Below are 25,343 nucleotides of genomic sequence, written 5' to 3'. Positions count from 1 at the left end.
GGTGAGCTGCCATCTATGGGGTCGCAAAGAGTCGGACACGACTAAAGTGACTTAGCAGCAGCAGCAGCAGCTCTGAGCCTTTAGACAAGTTGTTTGATTTCTCTGGGCCTAATACCTCATCCATAACATGAAGTTGTTACCTATCTGCTGGACTATTAAAAGGTAGCAAAGTTTCTTGGGTTTCCAGCCTTAGAGGGACAATAAGGTGGAAAATAATGAGCCTAGAGTCATTTTTTTTTTTTTAATTTTTTAATTTTTTTTTTTTTTTTTAAATTTCAGGTATACACGTGCTCCCCATCCTGAACCCTCCTCCCTCCCCCCTCCCCATACCATCCCCCTGGGCCATCCCAGCACACCAGCCCCAAGCATCCAGCATCGTGCACTGAACCTGGACTGGCATCTCGTTTCATACATGACATTTCACATGTTTCAATGCCATTCTCCCAAATCTTCCCACCCTCTCCCTCTCCCACAGAGTCCATAAGACTGTTCTATACATCAGTGTCTCTTTTGCTGTCTCGTATACAGGGTTATCGTTACCATCTTTCTAAATTCCATATATATGCGTTAGTATACTGTATTTATGTTTTTCCTTCTGGCTTACTTCACTCTGTATAATAGGCTCCAGTTTCATCCACCTCATTAGAACTGATTCAAATGTATTCTTTTTAATGGCTGAATAATACTCCATTGTGTATATGTACCACAGCTTTCTTATCCATTCATCTGCTGATGGACATCTAGGTTGCTTCCATGTCCTGGCTATTATAAACAGTGCTGCGATGAACACTGGGGTACACGTGTCTCTTTCCCTTCTGGTTTCCTCAGTGTGTATGCCCAGCAGTGGGATTGCTGGATCATAAGGCAGTTCTATTTCCAGTTTTTTAAGGAATCTCCACACTGTTCTCCATAGTGGCTGTACTAGTTTGCATTCCCACCAACAGTGTAAGAGGGTTCCCTTTTCTCCACACCCTCTCCAGCATTTATTATTTGTAGACTTTTGGATCGCAGCCATTCTGACTGGTGTGAAATGGTACCTCATAGTGGTTTTGATTTGCATTTCTCTGATAATGAGTGATGTTGAGCATCTTTTCATGTGTTTGTTAGCCATCTGTATGTCTTCTTTGGAGAAATGTCTATTTAGATCTTTGGCCCATTTTTTGATTGGGTCATTTATTTTTCTGGAGTTGAGCTGTAGGAGTTGCTTGTATATTTTTGAGATTAGTTGTTTGTCGGTTGCTTCATTTGCTATTATCACCCTAATACCAAAACCTGACAAAGATGCCACAAAAAAAGAAAACTACAGGCCAATATCACTGATGAACATAGATGCAAAAATCCTAAACAAAATTCTAGCAATCAGAATCCAACAACACATTAAAAAGATCATACACCATGACCAAGTGGGCTTTATCCCAGGGATGCAAGGATTCTTCAATATCCGCAAATCAATCAATGTAATACACCACATTAACAAATTGAAAAACAAAAACCATATGATTATCTCAATAGATGCAGAGAAAGCCTTTGACAAAATTCAACACCCATTTATGATAAAAACTCTCCAGAAAGCAGGAATAGAAGGAACATACCTCAACATAATAAAAGCTATAAATGACAAACCCACAGCAAACATTATCCTCAATGGTGAAAAATTGAAAGCATTTCCTCTAAAGTCAGGAACAAGACAAGGGTGCCCACTTTCACCATTACTATTCAACATAGTTTTGGAAGTTTTGGCTACAGCAATCAGAGCAGAAAAAGAAATAAAAGGAATCCAAATTGGAAAAGAAGAAGTAAAACTCTCACTATTTGCAGATGACATGATCCTCTACATAGAAAACCCTAAAGACTCCACCAGAAAATTACTAGAACTAATCAATGATTATAGTAAAGTTGCAGGATATAAAATCAACACACAGAAATCCCTTGCATTCCTATACACTAATAATGAGAAAACAGAAAGAGAAATTAAGGAAACAATTCCATTCACCATTGCAACGAAAAGAATAAAATACTTAGGAATATATCTACCTAAAGAAACTAAAGACCTATATATAGAAAATTATAAAACACTGGTGAAAGAAATCAAAGAGGACACTAATAGATGGAGAAATATACCATGTTCATGGATTGGAAGAATCAATATAGTGAAAATGAGTATACTACCCAAAGCAATTTATAGATTCAATGCAATCCCTATCAAGCTACCAACAGTATTCTTCACAGAGCTAGAACAAATAATTTCACAATTTGTATGGAAATACAAAAAACCTCGAATAGCCAAAGCGATCTTGAGAAAGAAGAATGGAACTGGAGGAATCAACCTACCTGACTTCAGGCTCTACTACAAAGCCACAGTTATCAAGACAGTATGGTACTGGCACAAAGACAGAAATATAGATCAATGGAACAAAATAGAAAGCCCAGAGATAAATCCACGCACATATGGACACCTTATCTTTGACAAAGGAGGCAAGAATATACAGTGGATTAAAGACAATCTCTTTAACAAGTGGTGCTGGGAAATCTGGTCAACCACTTGTAAAAGAATGAAACTAGAACACTTTCTAACACCATATACAAAAATAAACTCAAAATGGATTAAAGATCTCAACGTAAGACCAGAAACTATAAAACTCCTAGAGGAGAACATAGGCAAAACACTCTCTGACATACATCACAGCAGGATCCTCTATGACCCACCTCCCAGAATATTGGAAATAGAGTCATTTTTTAATGTTTACTTTTTTTTGCCTGTGCTGGGTCTTCATTGCTGTGCGGGCTTTTCTCTAGTCGCAGTGCATGAGCTTCTCATTGCGGTGGCTTCTCTTGTCGTGGAGCACAGGTTCTAGGGCACTCGGCCTTCAGTAGTCATGGCACACAGGCTCTAGAGCACAGGCTCAGTAGTCGTGGTGCATGGGCTTAGTTCCTTTGCAGCTTGGGGTATCTTCCCAGATCAGGGATTGAACTCGTGTTTCCTACATTGGCAGGGGATTCTCATCCACTGAGCCACCAGGGAAGCCTGAGTCTATAGTCATTTGGTGGCTGGTTTTCCATCAGCTTCAAGGCTGGACCTCCATGTGTGATGACCTCCTGCTCTACTTTCACAGTGAGTGCTCCTGAAGACCACAAATGAGAAGGATCTCATGAACTCTGCTCAGTGCCATGAGCCACCACGTTTAGGAGATGCTGCTTTTCATCTTGACCTACAGCTGCTGCACCACTGCTGCTGCCCTGTGACTGCTGCTCTTGTCCGTATTCTTTGTCATCATCCCCTCTAAATATTCTGGACTATCCAGATGGTCACCTCCTTATTGAGAAAGAATAGGTTTGTTCTCCCTCAGTTCAGTTCAGTCGCTGAACTGAAAAAGTTCAGTTCAGTTCAGTTCAGTTCGTGTCCGACTCTTTGCGACCCCATGAACCGCAGCACGCCCGGCCTCCCTGTCCATCACCAACTCCCAGAGTCTACCCAAATTCATGTCTATTGAGTCCGTGATGCCATCCAACCATCTCATCCTCTGTCGTCCCCTTCTCCTCCTGCCCTCAATCTTTCCCAGCATCAGGGTCTTTTCAAATGAGTCAGTTCTTGGCATCAGGTGGCCAGAGTACTGGAGTTTCAGCTTCAACATCAGTCCTTCCAATGAACACCCAGGACTGATCTCCTTTAGGATGGACTGGTTGGATCTCCTTGCAGTCCAAGCGACACTCAAGAGTCTTCTCCAACATCACAGTTCAAAAGCATCAATTCTTCGGCACTCAGCTTTCTTTATAGTCCAACTCTTACATCCATACACGACCACTGGAAAAACCATAGCCTTGACTAGACAGATCTTTGTTGACAAAGTAATGTCTCTGCTTTTTAATATGCTGTCTAGGTTGGTCATAACTTTCCTTCCAAAGAGTAAGCATCTTTTAATTTCATGGCTGCAATCACCATTTGCAGTGATTTGGGAGCCCCCAAAAATAAAGTCAGCCACTGTTTCCACTGCTTCCCCATCTATTTGCCATGAAGTGATGGGACCAGATGCCATGATCTTCGTTTCTGAATGTTGAGCTTTAAGCCAACTTTTTCACTCTCCTCTTTCACTTTCATCAAGAGGCTTTTGAGTTCTTCACTTTCTGCCGTAAGGGTGGTGTCATCTGCATATCTGAGGTTATTGATATTTCTCCCGGCAATCTTGATTCCAGCTTGTGCTTCTTCCAGTCCAGCGTTTCTCATGATGTACTGTGCATATAAGTTAAATAAGCAGGGTGACAATATACAGCCTTGACGTACTCCTTTCCCTATTTGGAACCAGTCTGTTGTTGCATGTCCAATTCTAACTGTTGCTTCCTGACCTGCATACAGATTTCTCAAGAGGCAGGTCACGTGGTCTGGCATTCCCATCTCTTTCAGAATTTTCCACAGTTTATTGTGATCCACACAGTCAAAGGCTTTGGCATAGTCAATAAAGCGGAAATAAATGTTTTTCTGGAACTCTCTTGCTTTTTTGATGATCCAGCGGATGTTAGCAATTTGATCTCTGGTTCCTCTGCTTGTTCTCCCTAGAAACCCAGAAAACCCGTTTTGTACTCAGGGTTGGGCTATCAGCCTGCCAAACTCTTCTTTCTCCTAGAAGTGCTGGGGTGATGCTTAGTGACCCATATTTGATGACACCATTCTGGGGCCAGGGACAGTGATGGATGCTGACGGGAGACAGGGATGACCAAGACAGAGCTTCTGCTTTTAGGAACCATTAGTCTTCTCCAGTCTTGGGGACTATATCCTATTTCATTAAGTTCAGTACCCCAAATCAACCTGGCATTCATGTTCTTGTTTTCTCTTTGGTTGGATGGCATCACCGACTCAATAGACATGAATTTGGGTAGACACTTCCACTTATTATTATTATTATTTATTTATTTTTGGCCCTGTTGCACAGCATACAGGATCTTACATCCAAACCTGTGCCGTCTTTAGTGGAAGTGTGGAATCCTAACCCACTGGACTGCCAGGGAATTCCCTTACATTACTTCCACTTCAATCATTCAATCCCTCTTCTCTTTTCTTCCCTCTTCCCTGTCTCCAACATGAGTCTTCTCTTTTTACCTTAAGTGGCTGAGTGATACAAGGTTCTAATACCCAGGATCCTGAACTCAGAAGAGGAACAAATCAAAATGATCTTTCCCCAACTAGCAACAATTTAGGAAATATATAGCCCTGCCTCTGTTATCAATTCCCTTTTTCTTCAACATAAGCCATGCAAATAGTATTTTGCATAATTTATGAGGTTAAAAATTAATCAACCAAAAATCGCTTGTGTTCACTGAGGGAGAAGGAAAGATGGGCTAAAGTAAGTTCTTCACTGCTTAGTGTTTGTACTAGGCAACATTTATTCTACTCCTTTCAGACAGAAGGAGGTTGAGAACACACCGGGCCAGGGTGTGCTGAGTTGTTTCAGTAGTCTCCAACTCTTTGCAACGCTATGGACTGTGGCCCATCAGGCTCCTCTGTTCATGGGGATTCTCCAGCCAAGAATACTGGTGTGGGTTGCCATGCCCTCCTTCAAGGGATCATCCCAACCCAGGGATCGGACCCATGTCTCCTGAACCGGCAGCTGAATTCTTCCCCACTACTGCCACCTGGGAAGCCCCAAAATGGTTAAGAAACTTATCAAAGTTCACAGTAAAAATGGCAGAGCTCAAATTAAAAAATTATGTTTGTTTGACTCCATTCACCCTTTCAAAAGTATCTATTGAGCACCTACTACATGCCAGACACAGTTTCAGGAACTGCGTTCACAATTCAAAAAGTACAAAAGTACAGCCTAAAGCCTTTCCAGTCTCATTCTTACTCCCACTCCTACGCCTGCACCACCATGCAGTTGCCTTCAAAGCTACTGATGTTACCAGTTTCTTGGGACCTATAAATTCAGGCAGGACTTTCCCTTTTAGGTCAAACCTTGGCATAATCGATATTCCCCACCTCTCCTAATAGTGTCAGACTTCTTTGATGAGTTGTGTGAAACAACTCAGTATTTCAGGCCCATTTCACAGCTGGGGGAAAAATGTGTCCTTGGGAAGCCAGATTAAGTTTTATCTGAGACGAGGTCATTGCCAAGCAAGAGAGTGAGTGCCTATAGGCAGCTCACAGTTTCTTGACCGTGAGGCACTTAATTGTCCAGGAGGTCATCCACCCTAGGTCTCAGTGATCCTCACACTTAGGATTTCCAAAATGTTTCCACTTCACCTGTCTGAACTGAAGGTTTCTCTATCAGCCCCCCCAGTCCTGCTGAATAAGGCCTGCATCTTTGTGGTCTGGTAATCATGAAATTTGTTGCCTTTTCCTTGTCTCAGAAAATAATCTTTAGAGTATTCCTTAGAGTTAAGGACAGTGGGATTTTGTGCCCATTAGATCTCAAATGATTTCATGAAAATTTAAAAAATCAGAACCAAAGTCTGAAATGGCTTTAACTTTTTCTTTGGATTATTCGGTTCCTTGGTAATAAACTTCCTCTTTCTCTCCTTTCTAGGGTGTGATCAGAAAGAAGGGCACCTGCCTGGTGAAAGATTGCAAATGAAGGAACACAGGGCCAGGGGAGAAGGCTGGCGCACTGAATAGAAAGGGCCCATGGTCCACACACCATGAGTCCCAGTTCATCACTTCTGGTTCTTTCTCCAGGACTACTGCCTGGGAGCTTAGCTGAATATCTACAAGTTTCGATTACATGTCAAACTGTCACTTCTGATATTATTGCTCTTGTTAAAATTATTATAGGGCACGTTACTGACTTTCATGTGACACTCTTTCATCGTTAAAAAAAAATAACGTAACAACTCTACTTAGATATAATTCACACCATATAATGCACCTATTAAATATTTTCTTTTCTGGATATTCTCAAAGTTTTATAACTATCACTACAATAACTTCTAGAACATTTTCACTACCTCAAAAAGAAACTGTACATACTAGCAGTCACCCTTCATTTGCCTCCAACTTCCTTAGCCCTGCTGCTGCTGCTGCTAACTCGCTTCAGTCGTGTCCGACTCTGTGCGACCCCATAGACGGCAGCCCACCAGGCTCCCCCGTCCCTGGGATTCTCCAGGCAAGAACACTGGAGTGGGTTGCCATTTCCTTCTCCAATGCATGAAAGTGAAAAGTGAAAGTGAAGTCGCTCAGTTGTGTCCGACCCTTAGCGACATCATGGACTGCAGCCTACCAGGCTCCTCCCTCCATGGGATTTTCCAGGCAAGAGTACTGGAGTGGGGTGCCAATGCCTTCTCCTTAGCCCTAGGCAACCACTAATCTACTTTCTGTCTGTACAGATTTGCCTTTTCTGGACATTTCATATAAACATAAATGTGGCCTTTTGTGTCTGGCTTCTTAGCAAAATGTTTAAGTTCATCCATGTTGTAGCATGCATCATTATGTCATTCCTTTTTGTTACCAAATAATATTCCATTGCTTGACATGCATTTATTCATCCATCAGTATGTGGACATTTGGGGACATTTGGGGTGTTTCTTTTTGGCTGTCATGAATATTTCTACTGTGAACATTTGTGTACAAGTTCTTGTATGGACAGACATTTTCATTTCTTGGGTGTATACATAGGAGTGGAATTCCTGGGTCATACAGTAACTCTGTTTAACCTTTTCAGGAACTCCCGGATTGTTTCCCACAGCTGTGGCTTCATTTTAAACAGCCACCAGCAATGCATAGGGTTCTAAATCTATACATTCTTACCAACATTATTTTTTTTTTAAAGAAATTACTATAACTATCCTACCGCTACAAAGTGGTAACTAATTGTGGTTTTCATTTGCATTTCCCTGATGACCAATGATATCGAACATTTTTTCACGTGCTTATTGACCATTTGTGTATCTTCTTTGGAGAAATGTTTATTCAGATCTTTTGCCCATTTAAAAAATAGTGATCTCTGTCTTTTTTGTTATTGAATTCTTCATCATTATTTAAATGGAGCAAATAAATATCATAAGCTCCACCCAAAGCTCAATGGTTGGTAAAATTTATCCACATTATGTTGTTATGTAAAGTACATGAGAGTATGTGAAATGTGACCACTGAAGCAATGTCCTGATGATTGTTGCCTGTGTATTCCAGAGCTCTGATCCCACTCATGACAAGGACAAAATATTTCTTTTGATCATAGTAGCATCTTGTAAGTCAGTAAAACCCTAAAACACTAATTAGATATTGTCAAATTTTAAATAAAATATAATACAATGATTCAATATGTGACTTACTAAATGATTTAGTCATTCCAATGGTTGAAGATAATAAAACTTTTAGTATAAGCAAAAACAGGATTACATTGTTATACAAAATCCATTCGTGCTCTCAAGGTATAGTTAATTTGAAGTTTTACTTCTATGTACATTTAATTATTGAAAATAAGTCGCAAAAATTTTACCAAAGCTGATATTAGATAAACTAGAGGTAAGAACCACCTTCTCTTCTTACAAATTTTGGTATCTCACACAATAGTAGTGACTAAAATAAATGGTGCCAAAATTTTAAAGTCTTTTTAAATTCAGAATATAATTAAAATCTCATGTAGCTTTATTGGTTTTAGTATCCAGCAGAGAAAAAATATTGAAACTCCAAGAGATTTTGAATTAAATAGCTACAACAGTTTTGTTTTATTGGTTCTGACTGGGAGAAAAAAAATTATAAGGACAACTTTGGAAAAATCTAGTTCTTTTAGAGCCCCAAATGACTTTTAAAACAATAAAACAAACTATAAAACCTACACAAGTGATATTAAAAATTATGTAGTTCAATGAATGTGACATTCACAAATGTGGTTGTAATTTTTTTTTAACTATAGCAAAATGAACATGGATCTGATGACTGGATTTAGAAGAGGTGGTGTTATATAGCTTAACAGAATTAAGTGCTTCAATTTGCTGGTTAGGATTATGTAGCTGAGTTGGAATGTTATACCAATGCCTTATAAGATCTCCATCACCTCACAGGATCTGTGGCTAAATCAAAGAAAGGAATGATGCTTCCTTTTCCTATATTAGTGATTATTTCCCTAGTATTTTAATATTTATTTTTGGAATGCTTGTAGACCTAGATCTTTTTGGCTTGTGGCTGAGTCATGTACAGAATAAACTATAAACTCATACTATTTATGAAGATGGAGAATGAAGGCTCACTAGTGATTTACTGTAAGGGCATTAAATGAATTGGAATAATAATCTCAATTATGTGCTAGGTAGAAGGGGCAGGAAAAAGGAGAAAAACAAAGATGAGGGAGAAAATTTTTGTGACAAAATATTAAATCACAGTCACCTGGTCAGTTTCCTGAGGTCCCAATCTTTGAAGACTCAAACATAACTTCTGAAGTCCTTTAACATAACCACTGTTCTTTTTTTGTCCCCAAATCCAATCTCCGTCCTTGGTACAGAAGAACATACCCCTCATGCCACAGTCTCCCAGCACCTGCCTGAATTCTCCATCGTCTTTGGAGGAGAATTATGACTTGGGGGTGGGGTGGGGTGGGGGTGCGGTGGGGTTGGGGGGGCACACAACATCAAACCAGACCCCAGAGAGACCAGTGATTTGCAAATGGCCCTCCACGGATGGTTTCCAGGAGGTATGCACTAGCTAAGCTTGTATGCAGATTCAACAAACAATTTAAATAATTTTACCTTTTAAAAAGACTTGAGTGTTTTCATTTTTAAATAAAAATCATACTTTTTAAAAGTTTTTATATTCAAAAAGGTCAAACTTACAGAGACGCTGAAACTAGCACAATGAACATCTGTATGCTCTTCACTTAAATTCACAAATGAATAATTTTTCAATTTGGTTTATCTCCATCTTTACATATACATATATGTATACATGTTTGTGTATCAATTTGAAAGTAACTTGCAGGTTTCATGACTCTTCACACCCCAGTACCTTAGCTTGTACCTCTCAGAATAAGGATATTTCACCTGTGATACCAATATCACATCTAAAACAGTGAACACTAATGATGTCATCTAACATACAGTTCCTATTCAGTTTTTGCCCATTATCCTCCTAAATGTCTTTTATAGCTTAAAAAAATCCAGAATCCGATCAATCTGGGGTGACACTATGAGACCTTGTGAAAATCCTCATCCTTAACAATGTTTCCCTTGATGGTTTTGGTGTCCAGTGATTCTTGAATGAATTATTACTTTTCTGATTTTTATCACTTGTTAGCTAGCATGCGTCCAGTTTTACCATCTACCATCCCTTTCTGGTCTCTCTTTGAGTATTACTATAGGCAGTGATACTATGAACTCTTTTAATCCATAGTTTTGATGCTTAAATGACCCCAAATTTGGCCAATGGAAGACCCTTCAAGCTGGTTCCTGTTTTCTTTCTGTGGTTTTTGGTACCAGATGCCTGGAGCTCACCTTGTATTTTCCTGCCCCAACCTAGAATCAGCCACTCCTTCAAGGACCTACTTATATACATCTACACGGTTCAATTCTCCAATTCCAGACTGTCACAAAGCGTACAGTACATTCTCCCTCTAACCCTACCTCTCTCTTCATAGACAGCCAATGTTACTAGGTTTTTGTGTATCCTTCTGGAGATAGTTTCTATAATAGAGCAAAGATGCAGATAAATATTCTTCTGTCAACATTTTAACTGAAGTGATAGCATATTATCACTTTGTATTATCACTTTATCATATTGTAGTTCTTGTCTGTCATCAGATTTTGAAAGATGCCTAGGATCCCAATCCCAAAAGATTAGAAACCTTTAGGCTAAATGCTAAATGTTTCAGATAAGAAAAACTCAGGGACGGTGACTTGAAAAGCTGTACTGAGAACACTCAAATAATATACTCTATGGACTGGAAATGTTAGTTCCTCTCCGGGTTCCTTGACACCTACTCATTTTTCAAACATCACTTCCTTGGGGAACCCTTTCCCTTCCTTAATTCATCTTCCTCCCCCAAGGAGGAGATGTCCTCTCTTACAAGGTTTCTGGTCATCGCGCACTTCTCCCAGCGCAGACGTAAGTCACTGTTTAAAATTTGTTTCCTGCCACTGCGAGGACTGGACCCACATCTGTTCTGTTCACTGCTGGCATACAGTAGTTGCTCACACACACACACACACACACACACACACACACACACACACACAGAGTTTGGACTGAGACTCGAACTCAAGCCATCCGGCTCCCAGCCCACTCTGTCTAGTGCTGTCCCGCTGCAGTCGGAAAAACAATCCCAAGATGTAAATAAAAACTCTTAATAGAAAAAGCCGGGAAGTTTTTTTTTTTTTTTTTTTTTTTCTTTCTTCCAATTCCACGACTGACGGAGGACCTTAGCAGAAACCGCTCACCGCGAGGTGTGACAACCGCGGGAGGGCGTCAATCAAGAAAATGCCCCCTTGCCCCGCAGGCGAGTGGAGCTGCACAGAGCCGAGGCCACACCGGGTAGCGTCGCCGCTTCAATAGAAAACACGTGCAAAACGGGAAAGCGGGACTGCGCGCAGCTGCGATCCCCCAGGACCTGGGGACCGGGGACATGGAGCAGCCCGCATGGGGTCAGAGAAGACTGCACAGCTCCTGCTAGGCGCCGTAGGACCCCGACCTTCCCTTGATTCCTGCCCGAAGGGACTTCTACCAGCGTCCCCGGGGAAGTGGTTGAGTCCCTGGGGCCCCCGAATGACGCGGGCTAGAGAGGCCTGAGTCCGGAGCACCTGATGTCTAATCTTACCCACAGGGACGCAGGGAAGGGCCGTGGCTCTCTCTCCCTGGAGCTCCCCCAGGAACCCAGGGCACTCTCCCGCTACGAGCACTCTGGAGACGCCCGGGGCCACAGCCAGTGCTACCGTTACTCCAGGGAGCGCGCCGACAAGGGAGGGTGCTCTCAGGCCGGCGAAGGCGCGGCCCGACCAGTGGCGTCCACGCCTGCGGGGCCCGAGTCCAGTAGCCCTTTGCTCGGGCCGGTTGCCGCCACCGCGGGTCCGTGCCTAGACCAGTGCCCTCGAGTTTCGGCGGAGATGCCTCCCCGCCGAAGCTAGGGCCGCCTGAGTCTGCCTTGCAGGCAGCTGCTGGCCTCGCGCCTCGCTCGACGGACGCGGCACTGGGCTTCCGTCGAGGGCGTCCCGGGCCAGGGTGCTTTGAGTCCCGAGCGTCGGCGGCGGCTGGACACCGGGCGCCGGGTGCTCAGAGGCGGCTAGCAAGCGAGCGCGTCCCGGGGGCGGAGAGCTCGGCCGGCGGGGGCGGGCCAAGGGTGGGGGCGGGAGGCGGCTCCCGGGGCTCCGCGCCATTGGCCGCAGGGCCCGGCGGCAGGAAGGGGCCAGAGAGCGCGGCCCCACCCCGCGGCCGGCGGAGCCTATCGCCGGGAGCGCGGAGCGCGGATAAATGTAGCGCCGCGGCGCGGGCCGGCAGCTCTCCGAGGGGCCGGAGCGCGGCGCAGCCATGCAGTACCCGCACCCCGGGCCGGCGACGGCGGCGGGCGCCGTGGGGGTGCCGCTGTACGCGCCCACGCCGCTGCTGCAGCCAGCGCACCCGACGCCGTTCTACATCGAGGACATCCTGGGTCGCGGGCCCGCCGCGCCCACCCCCACGCCCACGCTGCCGTCCCCCAACTCCTCCTTCACCAGCCTCGTGTCCTCCTACCGGGCCCCGGTGTACGAGCCCACGCCGATCCACCCCGCCTTCTCGCACCACTCCGCCGCCGCGCTGGCCGCCGCCTACGGACCCGGCGGCTTCGGGGGCCCTCTGTACCCCTTCCCGCGGTCGGTGAACGACTACACGCACGCCCTGCTCCGCCACGACCCCCTGGGTAAGGCGGCCGGGGTCATGGCGGGGCCGAGCCGGGACGGCGGTGAGGAAGGCGCCACTCGGCAGGTGGCAGCGCCCTGGAGGCGGCGGGGGCGGAGGGGGAGGCAATAGAAAGTTGTGGCAAAAGCGATTGAAAAGCGGCTGCCGGGCGTGCGCGGGGGACCGGAGGCGCGGGCCCGGGCGGCGCGCGGCCCAGACTGACCGCACCATGACTCAGATTGGTTTTCCTGCACCTTGCAGGCGTCGGGGCGCGCGGGCCAGAGCTAGACCGCCGGCGCTGCCGCGGGGGCCGGCGGCCGAAGGAGCCTTGGGGGCGCTTGTCTTCCGGGGGTTGGGAGGCTCCCTTAGCTGGAGGGACCGGGAAGGCAGTGCCAAGGTGCCCCGGGCCGCCCCTGAGGGGCAGGGATAGCTGTCGGGCCCCGGGTGGTTACGGGGCTGGACCTGGTTCAACAAGCTTGTGCAGTGAAAGAGCCTGACCCTTTCCGTTCATACAGGAAATCTTGAGTTCTCGATAGGAGTAAATCTGGTTTCAGAAGCTGTTAAGTGTTTTCCTGGCTGCATGAAGCAGACCCTTCCCCCGGAGTAGTGCACGCTGCTGATTATTTTATCGACATCCTCAATACAGACAAATTCAGGAAACACTCGACTTCTGATAGCCGGGATCCGTTTTTCTGATATTGTTCATTTCCTCTGTGTGGGATGTGACTTTATGGCAGCTAAAATAACCAGTTGCTTCCTTTTTTTTTTTTTTTTTTTTTTTGAGGCTGTTTTGCACCAGTCTGAATCCTGACGTAAGCAAAATCTCGCAAAAAAACATTGCCCGCTTTCAAAGCGTTTAGCGCAGACCTGCAGACGGACGGGCAGACGGACTGACTGACCCACCCGTCTTTGGAGTAGGGAGGGCAGCGCGGACACGTTGGCCGAACGAAGTTTGCGGGACATATACCCTCAGTGCGCGCCCTAAGAAATGAGCCACCTGTGATCCGCGCCCGGTGGCCCTTGGGGCCTCCGGGCTTCTGGGGCCTTCGGGCTTCTGAAGCCTCCGGTACAGAAAACGCTACTCCTTGCCTTGGCCCACCAGGCTTTTATGTCTACTCTGTGTTCTTGGCAGCTTAGGTAGGCACCCTGGAGATAACTGACATTTTAATTAATTGACTTTTTAGTGTCATCATTATTATGGTGTGGCCCCTCGCACAGTTCTCCACCTTTCTTTCTCATCGCTCTAGAGACTTTCGGGGGAATTATATTTTAGTGTGTGTGTGTGTGTGTGTGTGTTTTAAGTTATTGTGTTTTTATTCCATCCTCAAAGGTATGATGCTGCAGGCCTGGTGTGGCTCTGTTCGCCTGCTGGGGCCGGAGGGAGACCCTCGGCCCGGCGAGCCTGGGGGCAAACGTTTTCACAGAGCGCGCCCTGGGTTTCCTCGGGACTACGCAGGAGGAAGCAAAGGGTTTTTCGAGATAGACCAACAGGAAACACATTGACGGAAATGTTGCCATAGCCCACGGGGTGGCTTTAACTGGCCGCCCCCGCCGGCCGGGTGTGAAATCAGAGGGGGGCCTGCGCCCTCCGGCCAGGATTGGAAGCTCCACTGACACCCATCGCTTGAGCCGGAGGGCTTCCCTGGTCGCTGGGTCGCCTGCCCCTGGCAGCGACGCTTTGGCTAGTGTGACAGACCCTCTCCCCCCAACATAACGCACACACGGCTCTTTGGAAAGTTTGGTTCACCAAGGGAGAGGACCCCTCTGCAGGTCTTATAGGCTAAAAAAGTTAGTTGTGTATACATTCTGAGAGCGACTGGTTAAAGAGGTTATGGTATTTTAAGCTCAGCCTGTAGTCAGTGTTCTTTGGGGAACCAAAATGATTGTATCTGGCTCTGGGTGTGATGGTTGTGTGGGTCTGTGGGCATATGAATGTGATCTTCGTGCATATGCAGTGTAGGTGAATGCCTTTGGATGTTCCTGTGTCTCCGGGTGTGATGTGTACTGGTGGGAGCCTGTTGGGTCCGTGTCTCAACGGGTATATGTGAATGTGTCTGATTGAGTGCCCAGCAGCCTCCCTTCCCCTTCTTTGTCACCCCCTCGCCCAGTGCAGGCTGGTCTACGGGTGGGCCGGGCTGCTTCAGGGCCGCCTCTAACCAAGACGCTCTGGCCCGCAGGCAAACCCCTGCTCTGGAGCCCTTTCTTGCAGAGACCTCTGCATAAAAGGAAAGGCGGTCAGGTGAGGTTCTCCAATGACCAGACCATCGAGCTGGAGAAGAAGTTTGAGACCCAGAAATACCTCTCCCCGCCCGAGAGGAAGCGGCTGGCCAAGATGCTGCAGCTTAGCGAGAGGCAGGTGAGTCGCGCTGCGGGCCGGGGTCTCGGGGCAGAAGGGAGACAGTGAGGCCACCGGCAGCTGTTTGACTCGGAAGCTCCTGAGCTTCTCCCCGCCTCCCCAGGTCCCTCGGGATTCTGGACTTGTGGCAAGTTTTATTTCTGTCTTTTCTGTAGGTCAAAACCTGGTTTCAGAATCGACGGGCTAAATGGAGAAGACTAAAACAGGTATTGACATGGTTCTGTTTCTATGGAAATAAATATTTTTACCATGTTATCTCAATGCGGGGCCTGTTGTAGGTTGTATGCAAAAGTCATTTGAGGGGCTATTTAACCTCTTCACCTTGATTAAAAAGGCAAATAGTCCTGCTGAAGTTCAGGATGAGTTGTTCAGGCGGCAGTAATGCTAAAAGCACCTAATGCAGTTTCTATATCAATTATGCTTGGGTTTTCACACACTGGCTAGTAAAACTCCCAGCTAATTGTTTTATAAACCCCATATGTTGTTTATCTAATTAACGCAGGAAAGATAAAGTAATTGACAGTAAATGACTTAAGCAGTTATCTTTGGGAGAAAATTGTTTCTTTTATTTACACAGCCATAATAAAACCAGGCAGAGCTCAAGGGTAAATATAAGGAAATAAACACCTTTAAGTCTTGTTTGCACTGTTTTTTAGAAGAATTAAATATCAAAGAGTTTAAAAATTATTTTCCTTCTAATTCTAGCTCTTAAAATGAATATAAAAACAGCAAGAGACTATCCAAGCCTGTTTGAAAAGTAGCTTAAACTTTCTGACAGTCTTTTCTTCCAGTGACCTTGTTACGTAATATGTGATAAAAAGTAAAGGCTAATTCAGTTTTTAAAGAAGCTCTGTTGACTTAGAGCTAAAGATTTGTTTTTGATGTTCTAATCTGATATTTTCTCCAAAGTTATCTGACAAATGCTGAAGTTTTCACTTACCAGTTTATATAGTTTATAATAAATAAAATTTTTTGAAATGAATAGGGACATTGAAAGCAGTATGCATTTTCAAATTTAGCAATCATATAACTTTTTCATGAAAAACAATAATGTTACAAAAAACACTAATTCCCGTAATTTCATTATTCTAACACAATTTTTAAAATTTCGAGTTTCCTCTCAATATCTGAGCCTTGTAACTTACCACATAGTTGTAAGCTTGGTAAATCTATTATTCTATAGTCTTGTTTTAGGGGAAAAAAAACTTTAGCAGTATATCATAGTTTTCCTTAGTATTTATGTGCATTTTAGACAAAAACAGGATTAAAAATTTACTAACTTATTTAGTTCTTGGTCAAAGGTAGTTTATCAGGGACTTTAAAAATAGTCGTTTCTGTGTAATAAGGGAATATTTTCAAGAAATTTCCTCCAGATTTTAAGTAAATTATAGTTATCTCCCTTTTCAATTGGCAACATTCTTCCAATTCTGCATTTTTCTTAGCCATGATTATGTAACTTGCTATACATATGTATGTGTGTATATGTTTATAAACTTAGTCCAGAAAATGCATAAAAAACAATTTAGTCTAATAATTTTGAAACTTTATCCTTAAAGCATTATTTAGCATTCATATTTTTTAAATGTCTAAAAGACTTTGGTCAGTTGGCAAGGTTTAAATATTTGAAGAATAAAGATAGTGTGTATCTGTAGTGATCTGATTTCTTTTTCTTCCTAAACTTTTAAGAACCTTGATACCATAGGTCTGGGCTGGAGTTTAGTATTCATTTGACATAACACATTTACAGTTATATTTGTGGTTAGTTGTTTTTATCTGGCAAGAAGAGTATAATTGTTCTCTGATATGACAGGACCTTTACCTTCCAAGTGAGAAAGAAGCATAAATATGTATTTTCTGAATAAAAATATTATACCTGAAAGCACTTCATAAATTAAAAATTAAAGAAGATGATGGAAGATGAAAAAACATTTGATTTATATCTCTCATTTCTCCATATTTCATCATCCGACCTATCTCCATTTCATCCTCTTCTTTTAGGAGAACCCCCAAAACAATAAAAAAGAAGAACTGGAAAGTTTGGACAATTCTTGCGACCAGAGGCAAGACTTGCCTAGTGACCAGAATACAGGTGCTTTGGAGAGCTCTCAGTGCTCACCCTCCCCTGTCTCCCAGGAAGACCTCGAATCAGAGATTTCAGAGGATTCTGATCAGGAAGTGGACATCGAGGGCGATAAAGGCTATTTTAATGCTGGATGATGACCACTGACATTGGTGTGTTCAGAAAACTGGGATTTGCTACAGGAAGTCTCCTTGGATGAACCTGAAAACTGTATGAGAGAGAGAATAAATTTTCTGGTATTCTGGAAATCTAAAATATTCGGTGCACTGACTAAATAACAAACTCACATTGAAACCTTAATTTTGACTTAAATAGTTTTATATACCGATTTTAGATTGTATGATAAGGGACTCTTCCCTGATTAAATTCACCCCCTTTTTTAAAAAAAATTGTTTTTTCTATTTATAAAAAGTAATTTTGAACTTTTTGGTTAAATTTTTAAGTTATAACTTTAAAGATTTTAATAGGAGCTTCTTGAATGACTTTTCTATAATCGGTTTCTACATCCTACTGAATGGAAAAGCAAAGGAGCATCCAGATCCAGAGGTATGCCTTGGAAAGGGGGCCCACAATTCAGGCAGCCTTAGAATATTTTAAAGAAAATGTTACTTACTTATACATTATATTCTTATTGTATTGCCTTAAATCCAGAGCTATCTCTGAGTTCTTGTCTGGGGGATGTATGTATCTTTTTGTCAGAAAGATATACACAGTTGATAATCTTTAAATGCTTGTTTTGGGCTATCAGTACCTGTTTGACCGAGGTGTTAAGGGGATAGTACAGTCCAGTTCAAGCAGAGAAACTGACTCATCAGTGACTAAATTTAATCACAGATGAACTAGAAGTAGCAGGTTAATTAAATGTAAGTAGATTGTAGATATGTTTTATATTAAACAATGTTTATAATGTGTGTATATATAATTGTTCACTGTAAAAAAAATGGCCAAAATGTTTTTTTTTTTTTTTAATGGGTAACTTGTCTATAAAATAAATACGTTGGTGGGACAACTGACCTCGTTGAACCTCTCATTCTTGGGTTTGAACAAACCCAACCCCTTATCTTACAGCGCCTGGGGTGCTTGGCTGGGCGCTGGGGCTGGGGCGGGGTCGGGTGCAGGGGCGTCTGGAGCGTCTGGCGCGTCTGCCGGTGTGTGTCTCGGGTTCTGGCGTCTCGGGAAGGCGGTTCTGGGCGGCGACCGGTGGCGAGCACCTGAAAGGTAGATGTGGACCTTTCCCACATCTGGGTTCGCTGGGGGCTGAGTGTGAGTGTGAGTGTGAGTGTGAGTGTGTGTGTGTGTGTGTGTGTGAGTGTGTCTGGAGCAGCAGGGAAGGCCCGCTGCGGACCGAGCCCTGGACGCGCCAGGCGGTGGGGAGAGCAGCTGCGCCGCCGCCGCAGCGGAGCACCATCGATTCACCTTGGCTCGCGGGGCCGGCGGGGCCGCCGTCCTTGACCTGCCTGAGTCAACATGCGTCATCCCTTGGCGGCCGAATCCAGGTTGGGGGTCCGCTTAGAGGGCTGGGGGTCCTTGGCCGGTAGGCGGGATGGGGGAAAAGTAGTGTGTGCCAAGACAACGGTTCTCACTCTTCAGAGAGCTTCAGAATCTCCCGCGGACCTTGTTGGGACTCGTTGCCCACCCCATCCCCAGACTTTCTGATTTGAGTAGGTCGGGGATGGGTCAGGGAATTTGCCTCTAACAAGTACCCAGGTGCTGTCCAAGCTGCTGGTCAGGGGTTCTAAGGCACTTCTTGTAAGAAGAAGCAGGTGAAACTCGTGATCCCCGCCTCGCCCTTTCTCCTGCTCCCCTCCTCCTGACAATTCCTGCCCTTGAGGGAGCAGGAGACTGGCAGCTTTGAGGAGCAGGGAAAGGGAAAATGGGAGGCATTTCGAGGGTGAAGGAGCAGGGCTGAGGAAGAGGTATTGTGAGCTGGGGAGGAAGGAAGTGCTGAGCTGAGGGTGGGTATGGGGCTGAGAAGAAGAGTGGGCAGGTTTCTCACTGGCCCAGGTATTGCCAGTTCAGCTGCTTGCCTAACTGAGCCACCAGGTTCCAGACATTCCAGGAAAATGATGACCAGAGATCTGTGAGGGGAGAGGCCAGAAATCTCTTCCTCTAGCCCGATCCTCCTTGGAGGTCTCTAGTTTTTGTGGACTTGGGTGCCTCTGGGCTGAGGTCCTGTGAAGGAGTGACTCTGCCCCTGGCCTGGCTTGACCAGGGCTGTGGCTCCCCAGACATGAGCACTCAGGTGAAGAGAGTGAAAAAGTCAGTGCATTTAGGGATGTCACACCTTCTTGCCTCCTGAGATTGCAGGAAGGCCCTTGGAATTACCTGTAAATTTTAATTCCTGAAAAAATTTGTCCTGGGTTCTGAAGCAGATGGGTGTGCATTGGCCTGGAAGCTTAAGGATTTCAGTGGGAGATGTAGTTCTTGGCCTCAGTTTCTTCATCTGTTGAATGAAGATGGTCTAGTTGACCTACATGACCTCTACCAGCCCTTCCCCACCCTCCCAATTTCCAACTCAGTTCTCAGTGTTGGAGCCCAGCCAGCCAGAGGGTCTTTTCTCCTCAGCAGTCACGTTCCAGGCTCCCTGACCCTGCCTGACATGTTTCATCAAAGTTTCAAAGGTCATAGTCAGTCTCATTTGAAAAGAGGACTGACTGTATCAGAGTTTGGGGAGAACAGGAGGCTTGTGGGCCTAATATTGAATTAAAGCAGTCCTGAAATCAGTGTGTGTGTGTGTGTGTGTGTGTGTGTGTGTGTTTCGCTCCTGGAGATAACCTCTGGTTAATATTTATTCTTGAGAATAACTATCATGACTATCAAGCCGAGAAATAAAGGCTTATGTATTGATTGACACTACAAAAATTGAGAAGTGAAACTCATTTTAAAGTAGACAGTCCCTGAAACCAGGCCGTTTTCCAATTTAAAGCTATTCCCAGTTCTCTGAAGGTTGCTCCTATTCTGAATCTAAGTATGTCTTTAACAATCCAGTGTGTGTTACATGAAGGAAGTACAGTATTCTCAGGACACAGGTTGGCATTAACTATTTTCTGAAGTGTCCCATTGCAGATTGCCAATGAATATTTACAAATTCTTCCTACAATCCAGGCATTTTTCATTTGTTTGTCTTTTGGCTATTTCATGTTGAAGCAGCATGTATGACCTTTACAGCACAACTCCTGTCTTGTTTTTAACTCTTTTTATCAGGAGATTCAACTTGAAAACGGTTATCATTTAGCAGAAAGACAAACAGAAAAGCACATTTTGTAAGCAAAACGTTAATGATTGGAAGAATTGCCCTAATTTCATCATGACAGTGTGTGATTAATCCCCTGGGTCATGTACTTATACTTTAAGTTATTCAGTTCATCAGTCTTTGATATTCAGAACCCTTCCTAACTTAATAGGATATTGATTTTGCTGGATGATGTACTTTGACTCTTTAAACAACATCACTTTTAGGGATGACTAGCTTGCTGTGTAGTATTTTATTTAGAGAACTGTTGCATAAGGTTTCTTTTTCTTACTTTTTATGGTTTTCTCAGGGTGAAAGCTGATAAGACATCTTGTGGGAAAAGAGGAAACCATCTCTGATAGTGAAAGTACCTATTCTCTTTCAACACTACTGGCAACCTTTTTTTGTGTGTGGTTTCATTGCTGTGAATATTCATTTTAGTTAATGGGGGCAGGGCACAGATTTAAGAAAATGTATCTAGACTTGGGGGAAATGCATTTAGCTGGGGAAAGAACACACTTAGAAAATTCCCATTCCAGTTATACTACCTTGTAGAAGGCGGCAGGAACTCAAAAACTGACCCTTTTGATTTTTTTTTTTTTAATCTAATGATCAACGATCCTCTAAATCTGCGACTGGAGGTGATATTTATGTGAATTCTGACAACATGGGACAAAATTTGGAAAACCACACAATCACTCAGGATGCTTCTAAGTAGTTAGGAGTTCAGTATCTTATAGTAAAAACAACCAGATATTGTACTAACGTTTACTTTTCATCTCTTTGGGTTTCATGAAATTCCAGCTGGAATCTCTCTGACTTGATTTTTATCCCTTGATATGTTTTTGTGGATATTGTTGTTGAATCCAAATGAGAAACGCTTTGGAAATTCCTCGCACCTACCAAAATATCTGACATCTAAACTCCACAGAGCGGATGTAGTCTACCCCTTCCGACGTAGCGGTGGGGAACTCTTCTCAGGAATCTTACCCAAGCGGATAAGAGCAGGAATGGAAGTAAGGCAGTCGAATCCCCTCCACCTCCCTTGCTGGCTGGGGGCCTTGGGCTGAATTCGCAGCCTCAGTTCCTCGGGGAGGTGAGCGGCTCACCTTAGCGGAGGTATCGGTACCTGGCACACAGTGGGCGTCAGGTGTCAGCCAGAAAAGCTAGAAAGCCCCCACTGAGTCTCTTCTTTTGAGGCAACTCTTTGATTCGCAGTTGCAGGCGGGAAACCTCTTCAGTCTGATGTACACAAATCTCTCCAGACAATAGAGAAGGCCGCAGGGAGGAGACCTTGGGGCTGGCAAAGGCATTTCCTGTCTGCGAAGGATCTTGACTTTGGCGCATCCGGCAATAGCTAAGAGGTTTTCGAAGCGTCCGAACGCTTTCTCGTGTGTGTGGCTATTTCTTTAAAAAAAGTCACTACCAATTTCAAGCGATTTTCAGATGACAGCTAGTAAGATCATTTCTCACTTAAAAAACATTTTTTAAAAATTATTTTTTTTTCTAATTTGGAAGAGTTTGGTATCATTCACAATCTTAAAAATTAAAAAAATCTCAGCACTCCATAACACTAGGACAAGAAAAGATTAACGGTATCCCCCCTCGCCCCCGTCCCCCAGCCACCATTCGTAGAAACTTGCAGAACTGAGAAATGCCTGTTCAGTTTTGTCTCCATTAAACTTGTTTACAGTTCACTTTTACAGTTTGTGTCCTCTATCCCTTCTCACCTCTCCACCTCCACTTCTTTTTATTTATTCCCTCTTCCTCCATCTCAAGATTACCGTTCCTCATTCAGTTTATTTCCCCATTAACAGAAAATTATCAGTCTCAATTCTTCAGACCTCACAATCAGGGTTAAAATTCTCTTCCAATACAGAAAATTTAAGCTTTCAGGTGGAAATCCTGAGTTTTAGGGCATCGTTGCCAGAGTCCTAATACATTGCCCTCATCCCTCCAAGGACAGATGTTTTAATTCAGCTTTTTTTTTTTTTTTTAAGCCAGGAAAAGCCGTAATAGTGATAATAATAATCAAAAAATGATAATACTTGTGTCCCCAGGGGTCAGGCATTTGTGCCCTGGGGGAGGGTGGCTGGGCAGTGGAGCTGCCCAGGAGATGGTGCAAGAAGGTGTGTAGGCACAGGATGCCCTGGCAGAGGCTTCTAGAGGTTCTAACGCAGAGAAAAGTAAATGGAGGTAGTGAATATGCTTTCACACTACTCTCTCTATTTGTCCCACTCTCTCCTTCCCCCGCCTGGGTCCATAAGTCTGTTCTCTCTCTTCATCTCCATTGCTGCGGGCAAATAGATTCATCAGTACCATCTTTCTAGATTCCCTGTATATGCTTAATATACGATATTTGTTTTTCTGACTTATTTCACTCTGTATAGGCTCTAGGTTCATCCATCTAAATAGATAGCCAGTAGGAATTTGCCGTATGACTCAGGCACCTCAAACCAGAGCTCTGTGACAACCTAGAGGGGTGGGATGGGGTGGGAGGTAGGAGAGAGGGTCAACAGGGAGGGGACATCTGTATATCTAATGGCTGATTCATGTTGATGTACGGCAGAAGCCAATACAATATTGTAAAGCAACTATCCTTCAGTTAAAAGTCAATGAATTAAAAAAAGAAAAGTAAATGGAGGGCTGGTCTAGGGAGAGAGAGAATTACGTTCATAGATTTAAAAGGGAAGGAGGTCAGGGAATAAGTAAGACTAGAATCTTTGGGGGTGTTTGGGTTCCAGCATTTTGGAAAAGGGATTGTGGACTGCATTCTCCCCTTCCAGTCACACGAATCTCTTTGCTTTTGCACTTTGTTCCGTCTGGAACTCTCCTTCCTCAGATTGTCTCCTGGCTAGTTCCCTCACCTCCCTCAGACTTGGCCTTCCCTGGCCTTCTATTTAAAATCACAACTCCCTCTTCCCTATTCCTCTCTCACAATTTATTGTTCTCTATTTCCCTTATTACAAATGGATATAATATTTCAACTTATCTAACACTTATTTGTCTCTCATTGAGATGGTATTACCACAAGCATAGGAATTTTTGTGTTTTGTCTACTGCTATTGATCTCCAGCCTGACACATAATAGGTGCTCCATAGTAAAAAATCCCATGGATGGAGGAGCCTGGTAGGCTCAGTCCATGGGGTTGCTGAGGGTCAGACACGACTGAGCGACTTCACTTTCACTTTTCACTTTCATGCATTGGAGAAGGAAATGGCAACCCACTCCAGTGTTCTTGCCTGGAGAATCCCAGGGACGGGGGAGCCTGGTGGGCTGCCGTCTATGGAGTCGCAGAGAGTCGGACACGACTGAAGTGACTTAGCAGCAGTTAAGTGCTCAATGACTGAATGAATGAATGAACATATACTGAGCACTTACTAAATAAGCATAAATATTATAGGAGTCCTTCACATATCTTATATCATTTAATTCTCACAAAGATCCTCTGAGGTGGATGCTATTGTTGCTCTGTTTTCCTGATGAGGAAACTGTCACTGAGAAGTTAAGCCCAAGACCTCAATTATTATCCAATCAGTGTTGTAATGTGGACTTCCTCGTTTAATCTGTTGTGCCTCGGACAAAAAAATGGCAACCCACTCCAGTATTCTTGCCTGGGAAATCCCATGAGCAGAGGAGCCTGGCGGTATACAGTCCATGGGGTCGCAAAAGAGTTGGACATGATTTAGTGACTAAACAACAACCAAGCTGGTATCACTTCTCGCCCCAGGCAGTTACAGCGTGTGGACTTTCTTCACTGCTTCACCCTTGAGAAGCTGTCAAGCCAAGTCTAATTCTAGCTGTAAGAAGATAGTTGAGAGTGTTCATTTATTTTACTCTTTCTGCCTTAATTCAAGTCCAGCAGTAATTCTGGAAGGGATTACCACACAGTATAGGGGATGTGCAGTTTCTGTGTGTATAGCACATTTTCCTGTTACACGAGAAGCGAATAAACTGGAGCACCTTCTAGTTTTCTGGGGAAATGAGCATTGTCAAATACGCTTTACATTTTTCAAAATGTTAAACAAAATTCTGCCCCTGGCCCATATTATTTGGTGTTCCCATTGTATAACCTGTTTAGCATCATTATATTTCTCCATCTGATCCACTGATGCATGTCCCACAAGGGCCTCTGAATGTAGAGCAGCTCAACGGCTTACTATGGGGCCGCCAACATCTAGCACTGGGTTTTTCATGCAGTAAGCTTTTATGAATATTATACTACAGAATGAAAGTGAAAACCACCTGCCCTCCCCAACGGAAAGGAGAGACATTGCCCCCCTCCCCAAGCCTTGCACACTCATTGTATTTCCTATTCCTTGGCCATCAGAAACATAGCTTCCCTGGATGGCTCCAGGCACACAGCAGAAAGACAGTGAGGGCTGCAAGTACAGGAGAGAGTCTTTGCTGGGCTTGGTCGTGGGTGTGGGGAGGATGTGTTTAGGTCTGTTTAGTGCCTTAAACAAGCACTGAAAGAAGATATTCACCCTGTTACGGACATGAATTTTAAGAGGAAGTGCTTCTGTGGGTTTATATTGGCCATCCTTCCCTTAGATTTGGCGATTTCATTTCAATTTCCAATTCACACTTCTCAGTTTCAATCAAGAGTTTCACTTAAAATGTACCTCGTTTACTGAAAAATGAGACTATTTGAGGGTAGTCTGTTATTGCTACTGTTTTTTATCAGCGTCATCCATTTAGCAAATGGAAGCAAGAAATGCAAATGTTTTAAAATGTTTTCTTAAAGTAGTTCATGACTTGCAAAGAAACAAATGTAGAAGGAACATAAAATGTGTTTGCTTCATATTCTGCTGCAAGGTTTTGGCTTTCCTTAGCTGCTTCTGGAATCTGCATTGCTACAGACTTTCCATTAATTGTAAATTGGGCAGACTT

At 44.0% G+C, this 25,343-nt stretch overlaps 1 protein-coding gene across 1 annotated transcript; it reads left to right on the top strand.

The window, feature by feature from the left end:
* Positions 1 to 12,399: 12,399 nt before the first annotated feature.
* HHEX (hematopoietically expressed homeobox) lies at positions 12,400 to 18,230 on the top strand. The gene is made up of 4 exons (XM_027529108.1): positions 12,400 to 12,803; positions 14,959 to 15,137; positions 15,293 to 15,343; positions 17,136 to 18,230. Exons 1-4 carry the CDS (start codon positions 12,437 to 12,439, stop codon positions 17,352 to 17,354), a joined length of 816 nt encoding a protein of 271 aa, XP_027384909.1. The 5' UTR covers positions 12,400 to 12,436; the 3' UTR covers positions 17,355 to 18,230.
* The last annotated feature ends 7,113 nt before the right edge of the window (positions 18,231 to 25,343 follow it).

Source organism: Bos indicus x Bos taurus, chromosome 26 (genome assembly GCF_003369695.1).
Source record: "Bos indicus x Bos taurus breed Angus x Brahman F1 hybrid chromosome 26, Bos_hybrid_MaternalHap_v2.0, whole genome shotgun sequence".
In the NCBI taxonomy this organism is placed as follows: domain Eukaryota; kingdom Metazoa; phylum Chordata; class Mammalia; order Artiodactyla; family Bovidae; genus Bos; species Bos indicus x Bos taurus.
The sequence above is the reverse complement of the archived record's forward strand: the minus strand, read 5'-3'. Positions and strand labels throughout refer to the sequence as shown.